The 23,172-nt window shown below is 32.3% G+C and overlaps 1 protein-coding gene across 8 annotated transcripts in view; it reads right to left on the minus strand.

Annotated features, from left to right (window-relative positions):
• Positions 1 to 23,172, minus strand: part of MAP9 (microtubule associated protein 9) — a 56,600-nt gene that overhangs the window by 26,314 nt on the left and 7,114 nt on the right. For 7 of the 8 annotated variants that reach the window (XM_031943365.1, XM_023505914.2, XM_012552159.3 and 4 more), the window contains 6 exons: positions 17,703 to 17,932; positions 12,790 to 12,904; positions 10,779 to 10,990; positions 7,614 to 7,652; positions 2,659 to 2,717; positions 892 to 1,021 (listed from right to left, as the gene is read on the minus strand). In XM_031943365.1, the coding sequence (XP_031799225.1) occupies positions 892 to 1,021; positions 2,659 to 2,717; positions 7,614 to 7,652; positions 10,779 to 10,990; positions 12,790 to 12,904; positions 17,703 to 17,932 (785 nt within the window). The remainder of the gene's footprint in view (positions 1 to 891; positions 1,022 to 2,658; positions 2,718 to 7,613; positions 7,653 to 10,778; positions 10,991 to 12,789; positions 12,905 to 17,702; positions 17,933 to 23,172) is intronic. The other variant, XM_012552156.3, reaches the window with a different exon arrangement.

A 23,172-nucleotide genomic window follows, 5' to 3' on the forward strand; every position in this document is an offset into this window, starting at 1 on the left:
GACCATATCAGAAGTTCCTAACCTGGGATCCACAGATAGATCAATTATACAGTATATAGAAAATTGAATGGGAAAATAATCCCCTTTTTATTTCAACATAATTTGTCTCATTTGTAATTCTATGTTTTTAAAAATACTATTCTAAGAAAGGGTCCAAGGGTCCACAGGCTTTACTAGTCAAAGGAGTTTATAATACAAAGGTAGTAAAATAGTCATGTGTGCATGTGTGCATGTGTGCATAATATAAATAAAAATGTATATATATCTACATATATGCATACACACAAAATATGTATCTATACATATATACACCATATATATATGTATACACATGCATATAAAATGCCTTTCTTTCTTATAAATAGAAGGAATTCAATATCAATTTAACTAAATTGGCACCAAACACACTTCTCTCTCTGAAATCTAATGGTTCCTTAAATCTACACCAAATAGGAGACAAATTCTCTTTTTAGAATTAGTGATAAGCTATGAAATTTCATTTTTCGTTGAACAATAAGAGTATAGTTTTAATTTAAAATAATACACTGTTGGAAAATTTATTATCTATACTTTCTTATACATGACACAAATTTTTAAGTAGATACACATGCATATTGCATATAACAATAATCTATTCCTTTATTATCAAAATATAACGTATTTTATTGTACTTTTTGCTGTTCTTGAGCCTTCCTCCTTGCTCTACCCACTTAAAGTCACTCTAAAAAAAATAACCATTTCAATTTGCTATGTAGCTTGTTGAATATTCTGGCTGCTCACCAATTGTGAATAGAAATCTTTTTTTGAAAAAAATTAACACAGATATCCTTGTCAAATTATTTTTTCTTCTGAAAAATATTATGATGTCTATTATCACTGTTAATATTTTACCTGATAAACAGCTGCCCGTAAGGAATCAGCTTTGTCAAGCTCTAGGCTCTGTTTCTGTGAAGGTTTCTGGTCCAAGATCTTTAAAGTCCCCAGGTACTGGGAAGATGCAGTTGTAGGCAGAGATTTTTTCCTAGAAGGAGATTTTTCTAAGAATTCAAAAGTCGCCAATTTTAAAAGATCCAGATGGATCAAGATAAAATTATACAATTCAGTTTGTAGAATGTCAGAGTTTGCATCTCTTGTAGAAAATTAAATGTCTTACATGAATGGCCTAATTATGACAAATTAAGTTATGACAAATTATGACAAAATTAAAATAGCTTTATTTGGATTATTCAATCAAAATTTAGACTAAATAAACAAAACAGATTTGAGGCAAGGTGAGTATTTCCTACTTAGATGCCTTCTAAATTAGCAGAATTTGGGGATTTAGCTCATCTTGTCCAGTGCTTTCCCTCTTTAATTATTCAAATTTATTCTGTTTATAGATTGCTCTGTATACATTTACATGTAAATGTGTACATTTACAAGTACAATATGTACTTATTTCACCCATTAGGCTATAAATTCCTTGAGAGACTACCTTTTCTCTCTGGTTTATATCTCCAGCACTCGGTACAGTATCTGGCACACATGAGATGATTAGTAAATATTAATATATCATGAAAAGTTGGAATTACAATGGCTAGATCTGACAAATAAATAAATTATTCACTTGGATATTTGGATATAATGTCAAAAAGTATTTTTGTATATATATATGAATTGTTGAGATATGCTTCAAGTCAGGAACACTTGGGTTTATATACCACCTTTTTTGACACTTATTAGCTAAAAGTTCTTGGCAAATTGCTTTCCATGTGCCACAAATAACTGTACAGATGGCATCTATAAAGACATAGATTTGCATCACTGAAGGCTTTCCCATATCAAGTGGTCTCCTATAGAGGTAGGGACAGAGAGGAGAATTGGGAGAGTTCCATTTGACTTTTGACATCTTTAAGAAGAAACAAAAATTGGTTAGAATTCCTTTGTTAATGCTAATAATTTTTTTGTGATTTATGTATTTTTGAATTAGTAATAAATGTCAATTTGGACAAACAGCCTAAGATAAGGGGTTTGCCTTCTGGTTATTTTAACTGATGATCTAATTCTTATGGTTTTTGAGTGAAAGAAATTTAGTATGTAAGATTTTTTTTTATTTTATTAAAAAATTTAAAAAAAAATTTTATTCTGAATTTGTCAGGTCTATTTACTATAGGATACTATTTAACAACCTGCAAGAAGTTGATATGCTATCACATGCTGATGAAAGAGGGAAAGATATCTTCTGTTATAACAACAACAACAACAACAACAAAAAACAGTGAATACAAAAATGTAATCTCTACACACAAAAGAAAACTACCTGGTCTAGGAAAAGGAAAAGGAAAAACACTTTCTTCATCTGCAAAAAAAGGAGTCTAACTCTCTAATATTCTTTCCTGTTCTAAATTCTAAAATGGAATGGAATATAACTGCAAGAGAAATAATCCTAGAGCACATGAAGTACTATATAAAATTACTCTCAGTGTCAGAATACCAAGAAAGTACTTTAGTGACTATGAAAATGTTTTCCTCACTTGCTACTGGGAGATGGCTCTCTGTGGGAACATATTTCTGATTTTATAAGGAAAGCCAATGAGACAATCTTGTCTTCTTCACAAAAATAAGTCTGGTCAACTCTGCTAAAATGCTAATGTATATGAAATCTTTGCATTTTATTACCTGCTTGATTTTGCTCTTTTAGATGTTCTCTTCTTCAAATTCTTATCTTCATTTTTTTTCTTATAAATAGAAAAAAATACATTGTACAGACAGCTACATAATTATTTCACAATTAAAATTAGAAATCAGAAGAAAATTATTTAAAATCTTGTAATTATGAGCAGAGAAATATATGTTAATTTTTTTTTTTCTATCTACTGGCTCAAATTCACCTGTTGTATCTTCTAGGAAGTTTGCTAAGTTTCTGTCAAAGCCAACTCTGCCCTCTAAAATTTCTCCTTAAGTTTTAACAAACTCCCAAACATTTGTTACTTTAATAGAACTTGAGGCATAAGTGGATCAATGAGGGCCTGGAAATAAGGTGGAAGTACAGAACTAGTATTCATTTGCCTTGGCTGCAAGTAGCAGTATCTTATGCTCCAAGGTAAAAAGCTGCCTGTTGACCTCCAGAAGATTCTGGGAAAATATACTTTTAAGAGGTCTATCCCTTGCTTTCTGCTGACAAGAAATATCTCTGCAGTGTCAGAAAAGAGGAACTTCTCTCTATACAAATAAATGTTAAGCTTCTATTTTTAGGTCATTTATCTATCTAACTGGTATTCTAAGCAGGCTAAGCATAGCCTTTATTCTGATGTATCATTATAAAAATTACATAAATTAATTTTAGAACAATATCCTTTATTATATCATGATAGTGACAACTATGAATGACCTGATATACATAGCATTTGGTTTATGCTTTTTTTAATTACCTTTCTATGTTCTATTTTTTATCAGTTATTTGTGTGTAACATTTCAATTCATAATTTATTTCTAAACTTCACCTTGACCTCATTAGCTACCACAAATAGTTCACTTACATGATCAAAAACTCTCCTAATGTTTTAACTTCCTCACTAAATCTATTCTTTATTTTCACTGTGGCTTTTAATCCCTTTACCAAACTCAAAATTTTCTCCAGGTCATCTGACCACTGCTCTGACATCACTTTGTTCCAATTCTACTCTTTAACCTATATTCAGCCAGTTCATCTCCATACTTTTCTCTAATCTCAAAGCCCTTGTTTTCCTTGTCCTAATGATGGTCATATACTTTGCTAAATCCAACTCTGTATTATCCCCCAAATCCTTTGTTTCTATACAGATACTGTTGAATGTAACATGCATGAGCTGACTGGGTCTACTTATTCTCTCCACCCCCCCCCCCCCCATCCCAATTCCATTATGTCCTCATATCCCCCTTACTTCATACCTCTACTGCACCCTCAGATAAGAACCTTACTTTATATTTTGCTGAGAAATTAGAGAGTATCATGTTCTTCTTCATTCATTATTTTACAACCTTCCTTCATATGTCATTCCTCTATCCTCAATAGGAGAGACATGTCTCTCCTCCTCTATCCAATTTCTGATGATTAAGTAACCTTTCTCCTTCCTGTCCAAGGCCAACTGTTTTACACATACCTTAGGATCCCATCTCCTTCAAATTTACCTAATAGATTTTCCTTCCCTGCATAATCCAACCTTTAATTTTTCCCTCACTACATTCATCCAACCTTCAATTTTTCCCTATCAGCACTAGTTTCTTCCTTACCTACAAATACTAGCAAGTCTCCTCATCTTTAAAAAACCCTCCCTATAAGGGGGGAAAAAACCCAAAAACTTGAAACACAAGGTTTTGCAAGAATGAATGTTGAAAATTATCTATGCATATGTTTTAAAAATAAAAAACTTTAATAATAAAAAATTTAAAAACCCTCCATAGGCTATCATCATCTTTACTGTCTTTCTTGAATTTCTAGAACTTGCCTATACTCATTGCCTCTATGCCTATTACTTTTAATTCCTTTATATAATAATCTGTTTTCTTGATAGAATAGAATGACTATTTCTTTTTGATATTTACTACAGGATATTCTACCAAGAGTACAAAAAGAGTATTAACAATCTGCACAAATTTGATATACTATAGCATACTGCTGAAAGAGGGTTAGCATGATGAATTGCTTTTTTGTAATTCTCATCCTTTATTACCTTTCTGCAGCATTTGACACTGCTGACTACCCTCAATTAATGAGTCCTGGCTCCTTCTATATATTTTCTTTACCATATTATTATCTGTATTCTGCCCCATAACTGTAGATATTCCCCAAGGCTCTTTTCTGAGCCGTCTTCTCCCTTTACAATCTCTGACTTGTATCTAATATACTTGTTGACCACATAAGCTCCATGAGGGCAGAGTTTTTGCTTTTGTCTTTTGTCTCAATATAGTGCCTTGGATATAGCAAGTTTGTGATACTTACTGATTAACTCACTGACTACTATTAATTATAATTTCAGCACAGTGGTATGCTAATTATTTAGAACAAGAAATAATTTTGATATGTTTTTCATTTTGTGACACAATGGTCATATATTAGTACTTCCACTGACACTAGGATGGACTTGAAACATATGTTACCCTGACCTGGTCTTCCTACCTTTAGATGGTTCTGTAAGGTGGGTACTGGATTTCAAACCATACATATTTCATTGCTCTTTTGCTATTTTTTTAATTATGTTTTTAACTTTTTTTCAAGTTATACTATATAAATATTGTAGCTCTTAAAAAACACATTTTAATCGTTATTAGATATATTGAAGCAACTGTGAATATGGGGAGAGAAAGCATTTTAAAGTTCATTTATGCCCATAATGAAATGGGTTTTACTGCACCAAGTCACAAAGTGCAGATGAAAATGAAAATCAACACCAAGAACAAATGATTATTATGAATCAACTTAATTCTCAGAAAGACCTTCTGAGGAATATAACAGAAAAGTTATTAAATTTATATACAAAAGGAGTTCTTGAACATGGGATCCATGAACTTTAAAAATATTTTAATAAGTGTATTTCAGTAAAATTAATTTTCTTTAAAATACTGTATATATTTGATGCATTAAAAAAACTTCATTCTGACTGCCCAAAGGAGCTCATGCATGACACAAGAAAGGTTAAGAACACCTTAAATTATGCTTAAAACATAACTAACTCTACAGCAAGTATCTGTTCTGGTTCTCAAATAATGTGAAAATGTTATTTATTCACTTCTCTCCACTTACAGAGTTATTATCACTTTTTGTTGAGTACTTCATCTCCCTCCGCCCATCACTGGCAGTACCTTCAGTATAGTTTCCTAATTGGTCTCCCTGCTTCAAGTCTCTCTCTCTCTCTTTTTTTTTTTTTTTTTTCCAATTTATGCTGTTCCATGGATCTGCCAAAATGATTTCTCTAAAAGATAGAACTAAGTAATTCATCTACTTAGTAAACTCCAACGACTATCTATTATCTCTAGATCAAATTTGAACTCCTATGTTTGACTTTTAAAAACCCTTCACAACTTAGTCCCTGCCTTTCCTTCCTATTACACACTTCTCCCCATTCAAATTTCTATTAGCCTTCTTGTTGTCTTTCACACACATTTCATTTCTCACTTCTAGGGCTTTTACACAGGCTGTCTCTCCCAGGTCTGAAATGCACTCTCTACCTTTTCTAGGTTTTAAAATTCCAAGGTTTCTTCAAACCTCAGTATAAACACAGGCATCTACATGAAATCTTTCTTGATCCCCTTAGCTTCTAGTATTGCTCATTATATTGTATTTATTTTCTATATATTTTGAATATATTCATATGTCCGTATTATGCCATCTAACAATATAAGCTCTTTGAGATCGGGGCCCATTTCATTTTTGCCTTTGTATCCCCAGTACCTATGTGTCTGGCACATGGGCACTCAATAAATGCTTGGTGATTATTAACCAATTGGTCACATTTCCTCTACTACCTTCTAACATTCATTTAAGGGCACAGTCTCAGGCTTAATTTTCTTTTTATCTTCCCTAGCATCTAAGAGTGTTCTGTAATGAATTCATAGGTTTAGAACTGGAAGAGACTTTATTAGTCCGCCGGTTCAATTCCTTTCACTTCACAGATTTGGAAACAGGTCCAGAATGGTGAAGAGTCTGACCCAGATCACACAAGCAGTAAATTGCAGAACTGCAATTAAAAGTCAGGTCTTCTGATTGTACATCCCATGTCCTTTTTGGGGTATACACAGTGCTTAATATCCATCAGCTGAATACTTAAGAGACATTATATAAAACACAGTCTCTGAAATTTAAAGCAAATTATCAAATAGGAACATATTGCTCTCCTGAATTTATGAGGATTTAATAGTCCAACTAATATTTAAGTTTTTAGAAAACTAAGAGAATAGTAATCTTTGACATCTTTTCCTATTACTGCATCAGAGGTCAAGCTTAGAAGGAGTTAAGCCCTTCAGATTTGGACTTCCAGGGACCATCATTCTTCATTCATTATCCAGTTTGGTAATGCTGCTGGTTTCTTCAGCTTCCAAATATAGAACTCTACATTTACTGGGATTGTTTTCTGCCCTAATCCCTTTAAGTAACCTTTCTCTATTTACTTTTCCACCTCTTTCCCAGAAAACTATAATCCAATCACCATTATCATGGAGTCTGGATGTGTTAATGGATTGCCCTCTTGAGCTATTCACCAATTTTTGTAACTTTTCAGAACATAATTCTTTTTCTGGTCACAAATGCTTTATACAAGGTGTCTCAAAAGACTTATTACAGTTTTAAGTTATTAAAAGTTTAAAGTATATGTGGTGGTCTCCATTAGAATGTAAGTTCCTTGAGGGCAAGAAATATCTTGCATTTGTGTTTTCAATACTTAGGGCTTGGCACTGTGCTTGGAAAAAGTAGCAGGTATTTAATAAATACTTTTATTAATTCATTCACTGACATAAGGAAATCTTAAAAGTGCATTGAGAAGCCAGGAAGATAAATAATATCATATATAAAGGGAGATGACCACATGATACAAATTTTGTATTATAAGTACTGGGCAAATGAAAAGCTTGAGAAAACAGTGCACAGTCAAATTTGTCACCTTCTTGGAAGAGGTGGTTCTTGAAGTCTTGATCTGGTTCTTGATGGAAAAGTAGGATTTAGAATTGTAGACAGAAGGGACAAGCAGATAGCAGGTTAGGGAGAGGGGAAAGCAAGGAAAATTAAAAATTGGGATGAATATAATAAGTTTCTGATCCTAAATTTATAATTTATCTATCAAAACTATCAATTGAAAGTTGCAAAGTAACTATAGAAATATGTGAAACGTAGATATTTGGCAACCCCAGTTATTTAGAACACCGTGGAATTTCAGGAAGTAAGAAATAAAAGCCCATGAGCAGTCACAATAGATACCATAATAGATATGTATAAAAACATGGAATAGATACTTTATTCATCTACTAGATGAATGGGTCTACTAGAACCACTCCCCATCTCAAGAAATTTACGCATAGGCAATTCTAATTAGCAATGTGGCTATAAGTTTAATGAGAGCTAGAGCAGCTCTTATCGAAATGTTATATCTCCCTCAGCTTCTAGCACCAACAATTAGCTTTGTGTATAACTTAGAAAGTTCATAGAAAATGAAGCTAGGCTATCTAGCTTCTAAAGCCAAAGTTAATAAAAGCAGTAAATACAAAAGGTGGTGCTATAGGCAAGTAGCTCAGACCCTAAAAGAACAACACTCTTCCCCTACCCCAAATGCAAAAAGTCCAAACAAGAACACAAGGGTGGTACTCTGGACCTTTTTTTTTTTTTTTTACTGCTTTTTCAGCTGCTTTCTAACCCTGGGGATACCTTTACCCCTAATATCTCCTTTCTGTTGTTGAATTCCTGGCTGAAACTTTAATTTGAGGAAGGGTCATGTCCATCTGAGCTCATTGCTCTCTCAGTTCTGTTCAAGGCTCTGCAGATTCCATACCTCTACCCTCATGGTCCCTTCCTTTGGTGAATTCCTGCCTGGAGCCTTTGTTTGAGGAAGTGCTCATGCCAATCATGCTCATTGCTTTCCCAGCTCTGATCCAGACAATAGATTTTTTTCACTTTGGGTATGTTCTTCACACTGCAGACACTTTTGCCTTTGTGCCCCCCTCTGATAGATGAGTTCCTATCTGGACACTTCAATTAAAGAAATGCTCTCCTGGGTCTGATCCACACTCAAGACTTTTCCGTCTCTTTTCCTGCTGCCTTCTCACCTGGGAGATTTCTCCCTGCTTGTGGGCCCCTCCTTGACTGATGAGTTTCTCCCTGAAAACTTCATTTAGGAAAATTCCAGGCTAGTTCTTTTCACCCAAAGAGTATCTAGGTCTTTGAACATCTATCCCAGCTTCCTTCTCATGTTAAGGCATGTTTCCATCCCATGGCTTCCCTCTACTAACTGGCGAGTTGCTTCTTAGCATTTAATTTTGAGGAAATGCCAAGGCCAGCCTTGCACACTGCTCTCCCAGCTCTGCACCAGTTTCTTTGGACTATTCCACCTTGATCCCAGTTGATTTCTGTCCCTACTCTCCAGTGTACTACTACTTTGATTGGTGAATTCCTTCCTGTAAACTTTTGAGGAAGTGCACAGTCAGCCAGCTCTTCCTGACTATGAACTTTTATACTCTTTCCCCTTTTTTTCCAGGTATTTCTTCCATCTTTTCCACTCCTTTTAAATACTGTCTTCTCTCATGAATATGAAAGCTCCTTAACAACAAGGACTGGCTTTCTTTTTGCTTGTATTTTATTCCTAGTGCTTAATATAGTGCCTAATACATAGCAGCAAATACATAATAAATGCTCTAAGGGACAAATAGGTCCAAACCACTTAAAAACAGTCCTAGCAGTATATTTTAAGAACTGATTTTATAATGATGAAACAATTAAGAAAAGGCTAAAACATACAGTACACTCTATTTTATAGAAGGGAGGAAAATCATGTCATACATGTTAAAATATTTCAATACAAAACAATTAAAATAAGGGTTTTGTTATGTCATCTAAAGTGGCAAAATATTAACTGTCTGAAGGACTCAGAATGAGGGTAGTACCAGATAGCTGGTAAATTTTAATTCATTAAGATCTTCAAAATATCAATGAATGTTAGCATCCACTATGAAAGTTCTAATGAAATATAGCAGGAAGATGTGTAATAAGTATATGCAATAATTTAAAAATTCTTATTTAATTATCTTATTCTCAATTACTTTAAAATATAATTCACCCTCTCTCACAATACAACTTTTATTTTAAAAACTACTTTATTCTATCCACATATCCAGAAAGAAAATTTTAAATTAAAACAGCAATTTATCAATGGTTCTCCTAATCATCAAATCAGCTAGGACACTTCCAAATGTGTTTAAGTAATTTATAAAGTAAAAATTCCTAAGTAAATATCTTTTAACCTGTAACCTGGCATATTTTGTATCTGCAAGTTTTTTTTTTTTTTTTTTTTTTTTTTTTTGGTAATAAAGCTTCAGGTTTTATATCATTCCTCAAAAATCTAAATTAATATGAACATCTTACAGGATTTACTAAACTCTTCCATGAAGCATCTTTAAACTCCTAGTTGCCTTCTGTCTCAATTTTATCCTAACTTAGCGTCTTTCTGAGGTATTTGTATTTGTTAATTTGCATATATGATAACACTTTGATAAATGCCTCATTGTGATATAACGTAACTGAATTTTTTAAAGCTGGAATCAAAGGAGAACAAATTCTGACAATCCCTATATAGATGGAAAAGCTTGAAATAAAGGACTGATAATAAACAAATTTGTCATCTGGAACTATACTAGCTAAGTTCTAAAAGGATCTAGAAATAAAAATATACTTTAAAAAGAATGACTCTTTAAGACCATCTACCAAATCACAGAATGACTGTGTTCTGCATCTGGGAAAGAAGCATCTAAACCAATGGATCTTGAAATAGTCAAATATAACTAATTTTTTTATATGTCACATATTCCAAAATACTGTTAACTTATAAGTTCCATGAACTCATGATATAGCTTATTTAAATTTTGCTCTGCATAGCATTTGCTGAATGTATACAATTGCTAAATTGAAATGAATACTAATCACATTATATAAAACCACAACTAAGTGAAATTTCCAGAGGCCTTCTTCAGGAGTACACAAAGATTAAAGCAACAACAACAACAAAACCCCACTTATTAATAAGTTTAAAAAAAAAAGTGAATGAAATGATTTTAAAAAATACCTTAAGGGATGTATTTGAACTGGAAGATTTTCTATCCTCATCCACAAACAATTGTAATTTCTTCATATTTTCTTCAAGCTCATCGATGGTTTCTTGATTTTCTGCTGCTTTCTCCAATGTACTCACCATTAGTTCTTCTGAAGGGGAAAATGTATCATCACTGTCTTCTGATTTCATAACATTATGATTTTCATCTATTGTTTCTTCTGGATCTATTTTGAGAAAGAAAAATAGGATTGAAAATAAATTGTAAGCCAATAACTTGGCAACAAATTAATTTGTCTTTTTTTAACTTAAGACCTTTATTTTTTTTGACTTGCAAAATAGATTACACTTAAAAGTATAGTTACTTTAAGTAGCTTTTAAAGGTAATCAATAAAAGAATATTTACAGAAAATTCATATCCAACACAGCATAACTAGAGGAAATATCTTTTCTTTCTAATAATTCTGTCTCTAAGAGTCCTAGTAAATCTTTTTAGGCTTTTTGATAGTATTCTATCAACAATGGGCAGATCATCAGGGCCTCTTCCCACCAGGATCTGTATGTTTCAACTCTACAAAGCTTTCTTATTTTTTCCAATGTGGATCTCTCTCAGGTTTACTTTTACTTTTAGTCAGCTCTTTTACTATTTCCTAAAAGTGATTATCTTTAGTTGGAATCAATGTCTGCTGTCAGCTAGAGACTTGAGAACTACAGGTTTTAGATAGCTATCAAAGCTCAAAAACTTCCAGTTTACTGGAGGGCATCAGTTTTAACTTAACAGTTCAGTCTTGAAATTCATATTAAAAAGTGGAACCAAGACATGTAAGCATGTAATAAGCAAGTGAACAATGACAGCAGTGATCATATCTACAAGTCTAGATGTTATACAAATAAATCATAACCAACCAAAGCAACATGACTGATATTTGCAAAACGAAATTGTACTTTTCTGTGTGTCATTATAGCAAAAAGAGGTATCTTTGTGGAAAAGAGGTTCATCATTCTCATGAAACAGTTGCTAACCAACTGTCATGCAAAAGGCAGGCAAGCCAACCTAGCTGAAGCAGTGGAACACCCTGAAAGGAAGACAGGATGGAACATATCAAGACAATCAAATAGCGACCCATCCTCCATGGAATCCTGAGGGAATTGACTTAGAACTCCCATACCCAAGAGCTGTGGGAACTGCAATATTCCCTCAAACTAGCCTCTACAGTTAACATCACCAATAGCAACAACAGCTGATTAAATACTAGTGGCAGGCCACCAACAGTCAAACAACCACCCTGGGGGTAGCACCCAGCACCATGCCCGACAATCAATCCTGCTTCCAGCCTCACAGATATGATCGGAGGAGATGGCTTTTATGAAGAAGAAACTAGCTATTCCCACTACTTCCAACAACCCCTTGCCTCTTCCAGAGCAGGTGAGCCAACCTAGCTGAAGTGCTAGGATCCCCAGGGAGCAGGATATACCAGGCAAGCCAAACCACTCCCAAAACCAGTGCTTCTCAGAATCTAACAGAGAGAGTCAAAGACTCTGAACTCAAAAAGCTTTAGGAATAATGCTGCTTCTGGCCAATGTCAAATGGTTTTGATAATATTAATTAAACTATTCCTTCAAACATCACGACTCATCTTGCCCTTTACTATTATGGGAGTATTTCATGCTCTCCTTGGAATATTCAACTCTGAATAGGAAAATCCTGCATTTCAACTTATTTAACTAAGAGATCAAGTGACAAAGTGTAAGACAGATTAAGCTGTCTCATTCATACAGAAGAATGATGAATGAAACTGCATCCTACAGTTACTCAATATTCTGAGAAAAAAATACCACCCTTTATAATTTGAAATCAAGTTATAACTCAATTAACTTTTATCAATTTAGCATCTATTTCTTTGTACTTGTATAGTTCACTAGTTGAAAAGAAGCATTTTAAAATTTTGATGATAAATATGAAGTCTTAGAAGTAATTTTTATTTATAATATATGACATAAAAATAGGAAAAAATTATATTTGTACCGTTTTTAGAAGATCTTTCTGCAGATGAAGGGAAAAGGTAGTCTCCAAGATTTTCAGTTTCTGGTAGCTGGTGAGGAATTGATAATGATGTTCGTGGGCTTGTTAACCACGGACCCTTAAAAAACAATATTTTAGGGATAAGTTTTAAATAATACACTAGAAGAGTTGAACCTAGTTTGTGATTTAGTCCCCAAAGAGTAATTTTAACAGGCCAAGTCCTTTGATTTTCTTTATGCTTACTTAAAAAAAAAAACCCAAAAAACTTAATCATCATTTTAACATATTTTTATATTATACCACCATAACCCCTAAATACCTCCCCCCCTTTTATTACCTTTGTAATAAAAAATTTCAGCAATGTTGACTGATAAAACAACTACATCTGACTTCATGCTTACTTTAAAAAAAACAAAAAACTAAATCATTGTTTTAACATTTTTTACGCTATACCGTAACCCCTAAATACCTCCCCCCTTTATTACCTTTCTTTGTAATAAAAACATTTCAGCAATGTTGACTGATAAAACAACTACATCTGAAAGTTTATACCAAATTTCACCCCCACTTCTCTAAAGAAAAGGTTACATTATCAATTCATCAGAACTAATATTGGTTATCATAGTTGTTAATTATTGTAATCATAGTGTGTATTTTATTCTTGGTTCTGCTTTTTCATTTTGTATCATTTCATGTAAGTCTATGTTTCTCTAAATTTCTCATATTTGTCTCTTTGTATAGCAATATAATACTCAATTATATTCACATATTAAAATTGGTTCAGCCATTTCCCAAAGGATGGCCACGCATTCTGCTACTGCTATGACTATTTTGTTATACATAAGACCTTTCTTACTGTCAATGACCTTCTTGGAGTATATGAATAATTGGAGGATTATTAAATCAATTATGAAAAACAGTGAATTTTCTTATATAATTTCAAATTAATTTCCAGAATAACTAGGCCAATTTATTGTTCTATCAATACTGTATTGATGCACCTGTTTTCCTAACACCCTTCTAAATCAAAAATATTTGCATTTCAGTTATTGGTAATCTGAAGTAATATTTCATGTGGTTATTAATAATGCACAATTATTTTTTTTAATATCTTGTTATGGATATCCTTGGTTTTTAATTCATATGCATTTGCAAATTGCTATAGTTATCTCTCTCTTTTTCCTACCAAGAAAGATGAAAGCTTTAACAAAAGACTTTAAAAAGGAAATTAAAAGTCTTGCAAAACTAAATAATATGCTGATTTTGCCTCAGAGGATATGCAGTATTTCATATATCCATCGTTCTCTTCTACATACTTCAATGAGGAGAAGGAACATTTTCTTAACTTTTCATGTGGCCAGTCTTGGTCAGTAAAATGGGAAAAAAACATGGTCAAACTACAATTAATCTTGTAAATATTATGCATATTGGAGATTTTTTTCTTGGTCTGATTAGTTCTGGTACTGCTTATTTATAATTCTTTCCATGATTTTCTGAACTCTTTATAGTCATTGTTCTTATACACAATAACATTCCATTAAATCTATTTTTTATCACAAAAAGTTTTATTTTTAATATTATGACTGTCATGAAACTTTTCTGCCTTTGACCTTGGAATATACACTTAGAAGTAGAATCTATCTCTGGGGATAGATGATTTAATTACATTTTTTTAAAGCATAATTCTAAATAAGCAATTATATTTTTACCATTCTATATTATGTACATTCCAGGCCAAAAGCCCCACAACTCCTGTATTTTAATATATATTAAGGAAATCTAAAAATCTGTAGAAAATAGTTTCTTACTCAATTCTAAAATTTCCATTTTCCTTCAAAACCTCTATATTCTACCTGCATTAGTGATTAAAACATCATTTGTGTTTTGAAGTCTTAAATTTCTTTTATTAAATTTTATACTCTCTCAAAATCCTTTCTAAGTTCTTTCTGGAATTATCATTACATGGGTCACCAAAAAGAAGTAATAGTTACATTTAATAAGTTAACTTTATATTACATTTATTGAAACATGGATGATTTCTAAGATGTGTTTTGAATAAAGGCTGTTCTATAATTTCCCATGCTCAATATTAACAATTCCAGGTACATTGTTCACCCTCTTGATCCTACCTGATTTGCATTTCTTCTTCTGAAAAGTTATATTCTTTGATTGCTTTTATCAGCTGAGGAATGTCTTGATCTCCTATGCTTGTGCTAATTTTCCTTCTACATCTATATTTTCTCATCGTATTGCTTGGATATCAGGATTTTATCACAGATGTTCATTGCAAGGATATTTTCTCCAACCAACAGCAAATCTCCTTACTTTGGATGCAGTGACTTTATTAGGGCAAAAACTTTAAAATTTTATGTAATCAAGACTATTTTTTTGTTGTTTCTACAGATCTCTTGTTTGGTAAAGAATTTTCCCTTCTCTCTCTCCCTGGTCTCTCTGTTCCTCCTGCCCCAGTTAGAGCTATATGAAAGATACTTCCTAATAGGCTCCTCTACTGTTCAAAAAAGTCAGGCCCTTTGTATAGCTTAGTTTGAACCTGCCACTTACTGGCTGTGTAAACTTAAGCCAGTACATAACCTTCCTGGCTTTCAGCTTTCTCATTTGTATCTTTCGAGGATAAAATTAAAGAGTCTCTAAGGCCCTTCTATCACTAGGTCTATGATCCTCAATTCATGATGGACAAACTAAAGATAATGTTTGTCACATGCCTTCTAGCTCTTCCAAGTAGTTTTTAAGGAAAAGTTCTTTCCCTGAGTTAGTGTTATTAGCTTTCTTAATCACTGGAATACTGCAGTCACTTATTCTTGAGTTTTGCTTATCTAATCCATAACAACTAATTGCTATTTTTTTCACTAGTATGAAATAGGTTAGAAGATGATTACTTTAAAATAAATAGTTTTAATAACTGGTCCTGCAACCCTCTTTAATTATTGCTTTTTTCATAAATCAAGAATACATAATTTCTGGAAAGAAACAGTAAAAGAAACGTATTTTTCTTTTTATATTATGAACTCAACAAAAATTAATCATTTGCTAGAGCCCAGCTTCTTAAACGGTGGTTCACAATGCCATAGGGGGTCTTATGTGGGGATCACAAAATTGTGATTATCAGTAAATATTTAATTTATATACCTATTTTATACATCTATATATCCTGGATCACATAAAAATTTCTCAGGTGAATAGGGATCACAGTAGAAACAGTATAAGAAATCCTATGTTAGAGCACAGTAAAATTATAAATACATAAAGATAGAATAAGTACATGCTTTATAGACTATAATGCAATAAAACTAGTAAGCAAAACAGGGGACCAATTGTGTAAAATACAAATTTAAATGGAGACTAAGTAATAATACTTGTTAACACTGAAGGGAGCAAAGAACAGATTATAGAAACAGTTTATAATTATGTAAAAGTGAATGCCGCAGTGAAACATACCAAAAATTTCTAGGTGTAGCTAGCTAGTGAAGTTCTCAGAAATTATAACTTTAAAAACATAAATTAACAAAATAGAAAACATTAATGAACTTAGTATGTGATTAAAAAAAAAAGGCAAAACAATCCACAACTAAAAATACCTAAGAGAAAAAATAAGAGAAAATGATAAAAATGAAAAGCTTCTTTAAAGACTACAAAAGTGCTAAGCAAAATCAAGAGTTGTTATATAAAAATCTAACAAAATTGATAAATCATTAGCTAATTTTCATTAAAAGAAATGAACATCAAATTACCAAAAGGAAAAATGTAATCAAGTGAATTCACATTGGACAGTGGAAAGAAAAAAATCATTAAAAATTATATGCCAGAAAAATTGAAAACTGAAAGGACATGATTACTTCTAATACTCCGAAAATAAACAAAACTGATTATAGAGATCTTAAAAAAACAAAGAAAGAGAAAGTGGACAGTATATATACTATGAAAATGATCCCATGTGTGGTGGTAGGGGTGGTGATTGAGAGGACAGAGACAAAGAGTCCAGATAGATCTCGAAGTGAACTACTTTATTTTAAAAGTCCTTCTTAAAGAGATTGAAAATTTTTATAACTCTTCACACATAAGAGTAATGTGAACAGATGCTTCATAATTTTTTTTTTTTTGCAGGAGAATAGGTACCCACAAATGAAAGACTATCAAAGTAAAAGGATTAAAAAAAACTATTATCCTTTTTTTGCATTGAAAACTATTTCTATTTTTAAATGTTGTGTGTATGGCAAGTGTTCATACATTATAAAATACCCATCATGAACTAAGATTTTTTTAAAATAAAGTGCCTAAATTTAAAATTTGATATTTTCTTATGAAGTTTCATATAGTTTACCTGTCTATATGTGCATATATGTGTGACATTTTCTAAAAAAGTAAATTTTCTAGTTTTATGACTATGAAATTTGTTTGAAAAGCTGTTAACATTTTATCATTAATTATTCGTGTTAAAACAAAAACATGACACATACCAAACAAGAAAAAATTAAAAAATATAAAAATATCTTAAAAAGTAAAGAATCTAATTTGTTAAATTTCATTTAGTATAAGACAATTTAGACTTTAAATTCCTTAAGGGCAGAACACGTATATATTTTATATATGTGTATATATGTATGTATATATATATATATATATATATATATTATATCCTTCTAGCATATAAATAGAATATGTTCAATGAATATTTGATAAAAATGAATAAAATAAAAAGAGCGCCAGTAGACATTTTCCCCAAACAGACAAATGGATTATCTTGTTTATTGCTTATGTAATACCATTATGTCCATGTCCTTTCTTTGTCATTAATAATACAAATGATAAATCTAACAAACCAAAATTCAAATAATGATGATCAGATGCAAAGGCTTACATTCAAAAACAAGACTCAATGTTTCAGACACAGTAGTTACCTCAGAATTTGGACTTTCAGAGAGAGTTCTTTGCTCAATTTCTAACATTTTGCCACCCAGCCTCATCAGAGATGAAGGTGCAGAATGTGAGAATTGTGTTTTGGAAAAAGCAGAAACATCCTCCTCTTCTAGTACGTCTTTATCACCCACATGGTTACTCTTTCTTAAGATGCCTCTTAGCCGTGGTAAAGGTTTAGCATTAGTATCTTTTTCAAGATTGCTGATGTTTTCTGTTGAGAAATCAAATATTTCAATTTTAATGCACAAACTTTAAATAGTAGAGATCAGTGTCAGGGACATACTGTTGCTCATTGGTCATCTCATCTGGATACTAGATACTAAAAAAATCTGAATCTTCTTAAGACAAGGATATTCAATTTATCTTCTACCAATCCGCAGTTAATACAATTTTAGGTTTCTTTATCTTATGACTGCCCTCACCTAGGCACAGTTTTTCACTGCCTCTCCTTCTACAATAAAATGACTAGAATGGAGCTCAATTCTTTTATCTGACTTCCAGACAATTAACTTAAAAATGAGATACTAGACACTAACAGTGGAAAAATGGGACATCTGCCTGTAAAATGCAAATTTATCTAAAACTAATTTTCTAATATTAAAATTTTAAAAAATCTAAACAGTACAGAAGATCTATTTTGATTTAAAATAACGAACCACCACTAAGTACACTAAGTACTCAGAAGAACAGAAGACAACTGCATTTAAGGGAGCAGTAAAAAATGTGTCCTTAGTGACCACCATTTTAGATATTATTACTATTTGTATAAAATGACTTGTCTAATCAATTTTAGTTTTCTAAAGGGAGAAAAATTTTCCAAACTTAACTGAACTTTTTTTGGTGATTAAAAAAAGGAGAGAAAAAGAGATTTTTGTTGACAAAGAAATTTTTAGCAACACTTATACATAAATACACACACACACACACACACACATGCGTGTGTATATCCTGTCGATTTCATATTTTCTGTATGGTTAAAGATAAGTAATTTTTTAGTATGACATAGTGGGTTAACCTTGCAATCACCAAGCTCTTCCCCATCATACATACTAACTACAGGTCACAACTTTTTAGCATCCCTGGAGACTCTGGAAAATTCAATTACAGACAAGAAGTCTATTTTAATATATTTAGAAAATGGCTTTTAAAAGTTCCCTACATGAGGTCACAGGTCCAGTACAAATATATGTATATATTTGCTTATTTCATGGCATAATCAACTATATTATGCACACTCTCCAGTCACACTATACTTGGTTCCTGATTTCTGATGCATTATGTTCATTTCTGGTAATGGCAATCTGAAGAGAACAAGAATGGTAAAAGGTCTCAAACCATATTAGGTGAAAACAAGTGAAGGAATCAAAAATGTATATCCTGGAAAAAGCTGGGAGGGAGAGATGTGTATCCTCTGTGAACCAAGATTAATACATGGAAAAGGAATTATGATTGCACAGGGGAGGAGGAGCTGCAGACATAAGAGAATCACAGCAATGAATCATTTGCATAATAATATTCTGATACTTATTAGATGTATGGCTCCCAAATAAATCCTTTCCCTCCTGAATCTTAACTTTTCTCATTCTTACAAAGAGGATAATGCTATTTATACCACCCATTTCCAATAGTGCTATGAGGAAAGTAATTTGTAAACTTTAAAGAACTAAATGAAATGCTGATTAATAATATTGTTATACTTAAGATTGATTTTCCCTAATAGTATATTATCCAATGGTACCAAATGGTTTATTGATTTAATTAATGTCTCAGGAAAAAAACCTACAATAATATCTCCTAGTGGGTGACCTCTAAATTCTTATTTTTAAAAATACTTGATTTTATATAATTTATGAGGGTCAGTAGAAAAAGAAAATTATCTGTTCTTTCCTTAAAAATTAAATATTAATTTCTCAAACTTCTACAAACTTTCTGAAACAATGAAATTTAATTGGAATAAAAGTAAATGAAGACAACAATGTCTCTACTGGATCTGTATCCCAAAAAGATCATGAAAGAGGGAAAAGGACTCATACATGCAAAAATGTTTGTAGCAGTCCTTTTTGTAGTGGCAAAGAACTGGAAACTGAGTGGATGCCCATCATTTGGGCAATGGCTAAATAAGTTATGGCATATGGATATAATAGAATATTGTTCCATGAGAAACAATCAGCAGGATGATTTCAGAAAGGCCGAAGAGACTTACAAGAACTGATGCTAAGTGAAGTGAGTAAAACCAAGCAAACATTTTACACAGCAACAAGAAGATCATTTGATGATTAATTGTGAATGACTTGATGATGATACTTGATGATGATCAACTGTGAATAACTTGATCCTTTTCAACAAGTTGATTTGAGGCAATTCCAATAGGCTTGTGGATGGAAAACACCATTTCCATCCAGAGAGAGAAGTATGAAGACTGAATATAAATCAAAGCATAGTATTTTATCTTATGTTGTTGTTTGCTTATTTTCCTTTCTTGTGTTTTTTCCCTTTTGATCTGATTTTTTTTTGTACAGCTTGACAAATATTGGAAATATGTTTGGAAGAATTGGACATGTTTAACCTGTATCAGATTGCTTGCTATTTTGGAGAGGGGGTGGGGGTGGGGGAAGACAAGGAAAAAAATGTGAAAAACAAGATTTTACAAAGGTGAATGTTAAAAACTATCTTTGTTTGTATTTGGAAAAAATGAAATACTATTAAAAATTTTAAAAATAAACACAAAGGAAAAAGGGGAACAGACAGGGGAAAACAACATTATTCACTTCCACTGAATTAAAAATCTTTTTTCCCTACCTGTTAATACTCTACAGAAAGATTAAGCAACAATTCTTTCATTTTTGTCCCTATAACATAGGAATAATAAAGCTTTTTGACATTTGATACTTCTGATAAAAATTCCATCATAAAATAGAAAATTATTGTCTAATAAGTTTTTTGGGGGGAAGGGAGGGAAGGTTGGAGATTTATGATTTTATCAATGTAGAGAGTAATATCAACTTGCTCCACCAATACAGAATGAATGTAAGAGCTTTGCCTTACATATATCCAAGGGTCACACTGTGAATCTGGCTGACTCCAAGGTCCACTCTTTGTTCTGCTGCCAGACTGCCTCTGTGATAATCATGGTAAGAGAATTTAACTAAAATGCAAAAATAAGTTTATGTTGTACAGTTAAATGAATTAAATCATTTAAATTTCAACACAAATTTAAATTTTCCTTGTATGAAATACTAATTAATATGTTGTTCTTATTCCATATGAAAAATTATAGTATTGGTACTTAAATCTTGCTGCCATCTTGTGGTTAGAAATTAATTTTAAACAACTCTAGTCATAGTCAAATCTTGAATATTACAATGTGGGTTTTTAAATTATCTTCCACAAGTATTTAATCCTATCTTGGAGCATACTTTAAGTTGTTTTCTCTTCTTAATTCCTGTATTATACAATTATTTTGTATAATTAAAATGTAATTAGGAATGAATTAAATAATTGTATTCTTCAGGGCATTTAAAAGGATGAGGAAGGTGAACAGAAACAAAGGTGGTAGACAGATGGTAAAAGGAGGAAAGGGGAACCAAAGTTGAGAAATTTAAAATAATTTCCTGAAATATAGTTTTGGTGGAGAATTTTTTTTCATGCTGCTTCATCAGGCTCCCTCCCCAACTACAAATCAGAGTAGTAAAATGCTTTTGTTGCATCATACTTTGTTTTTAACAGAAAAAAATCAGGAAAGGGAAGATGTTACCTTATTCAAAAAGTGTTAATTTTTAAAGACATAATTCTTGACTCTCAGCAGAAACAATGAAGATATGCCATAGTTTGGCCATGAGCAGTAGGGGGAAAAAGCCTCAAGAGTTTAGGGAACAAAGAAAGATAGCAAAAGTTTTCTGTCTCATTTTCTACCACTGAACTTTTCCCACCCTGTTCATTTAATAAAATGGTTGAACATTTTTTTTTTTTTATCTTAGGGAATAAAATTTCTTCTAGTCTTCAACTCCTACCTGTAACTACTTTCTTTTGTGTTCTTAAAAATGATACATCCAATTCATGATTTTCTTACCAATTTTCCTATATTTTCACTCTTATTATTAACCATATAGTTCAAGATTTCCAACATTTGAGAGAGCACATTATTACAAAAGTTTTTTAAAAGGACCCCATTCCTCTGCCCTCCAAAACATCTTAAAAGGACCCCATTCCTCTGCCCTCCAAAACATCTCACTCCCTCTTACAGGATCAAGGCTAAAGTGTCCTAGTAGGAGGCACAAACTCTTTGCCCATTCTACATAGCCTGCCTAGACTACTAGACTGGGCTTACCCTCCTATTCCACTAGATCACCTCCTTAGCCTTCTACACGGTCATATTGCCATTCTCTTTGTGGTCCCCTAAATGCTCATCCACCTTTTGTGCTAGGAACCATAACCAAATCAATGTCAATATTGATTTTGGAAAGGGTATGTCCACCTAACTCCACTAATACTGTACTATGTTATAACTCTCCAAGACCCAACACTCTTCTCTCATATGTATGGTTACCCTCTATTAGGATGTTAAGCTCTTGGAGTTCAGGAACAATTTCATTTTAAAATTTTTATTTCAGCACTACATATGGTGACTGGCAGCACAGCACAGTAAGCACACATTAAATGCTTTTTATTTATTCCCTCAATCATGCACTCCTACTTCCTTCTACAGTGACTCCTTTACCCTGATCTAAAAATATGCTCAGGTTCCCCTTATCCTAAATAAACTCTTTTGACCTGGATCACTTTTTCTGCACTAACTAACTTTCAGAATTTCTGTCTCCGTTTCTTTTCCATTCAATAACTCTCAATCCCTTATAATCAGCTTACCTCATAATCATTCATTCTACTGCACTGAAATTACCATCTCCAAAGTTAGTACAATACATACAATGGTCTTTTTCAAGTCCTTATTTTCTGTGACTTATTACTTATTACAGTATATAATTTTGCCAATTATTCCTTGAGTCACTACATTCTCATGGTCCTTGACTTTATATAGTATATAATTTTACCAATTATTCCTTGAATCACTATATTCTCATGGTCCTTCATGGCCATGATATCTCTCTTTCGCTCTTAGAGTCTGTTGTCTATTTTTCTTACTGCTCCTTTTTCGTCTCCTAAATTCTCTGCTCTGGTTCCTTCATTGAAGGGTTTTCTCCAATACCTTATCACAATGTGACCCTGGGTTCTTTTAAGACTGTCAAGAATACAAGCTTGGGATGCATGGTATAATGGACTGTCTCTACTATCTAAAGAATAGACTAGCTAAATTTGGAAACATTTATGACCAGAAAATTGGCAACTAGGCGATACATGTTTTTACCCAAAGGTACAAAGAGTTGCAATGTGAATAAATAAAACTGATTGACAAACTTGACAAATCTTTAAGGTGAAAGGTGAAGTGAGTGACAT

This window comes from Sarcophilus harrisii, chromosome 6, assembly GCF_902635505.1.
Source record: "Sarcophilus harrisii chromosome 6, mSarHar1.11, whole genome shotgun sequence".
In the NCBI taxonomy this organism is placed as follows: Eukaryota; Metazoa; Chordata; class Mammalia; order Dasyuromorphia; family Dasyuridae; genus Sarcophilus; species Sarcophilus harrisii.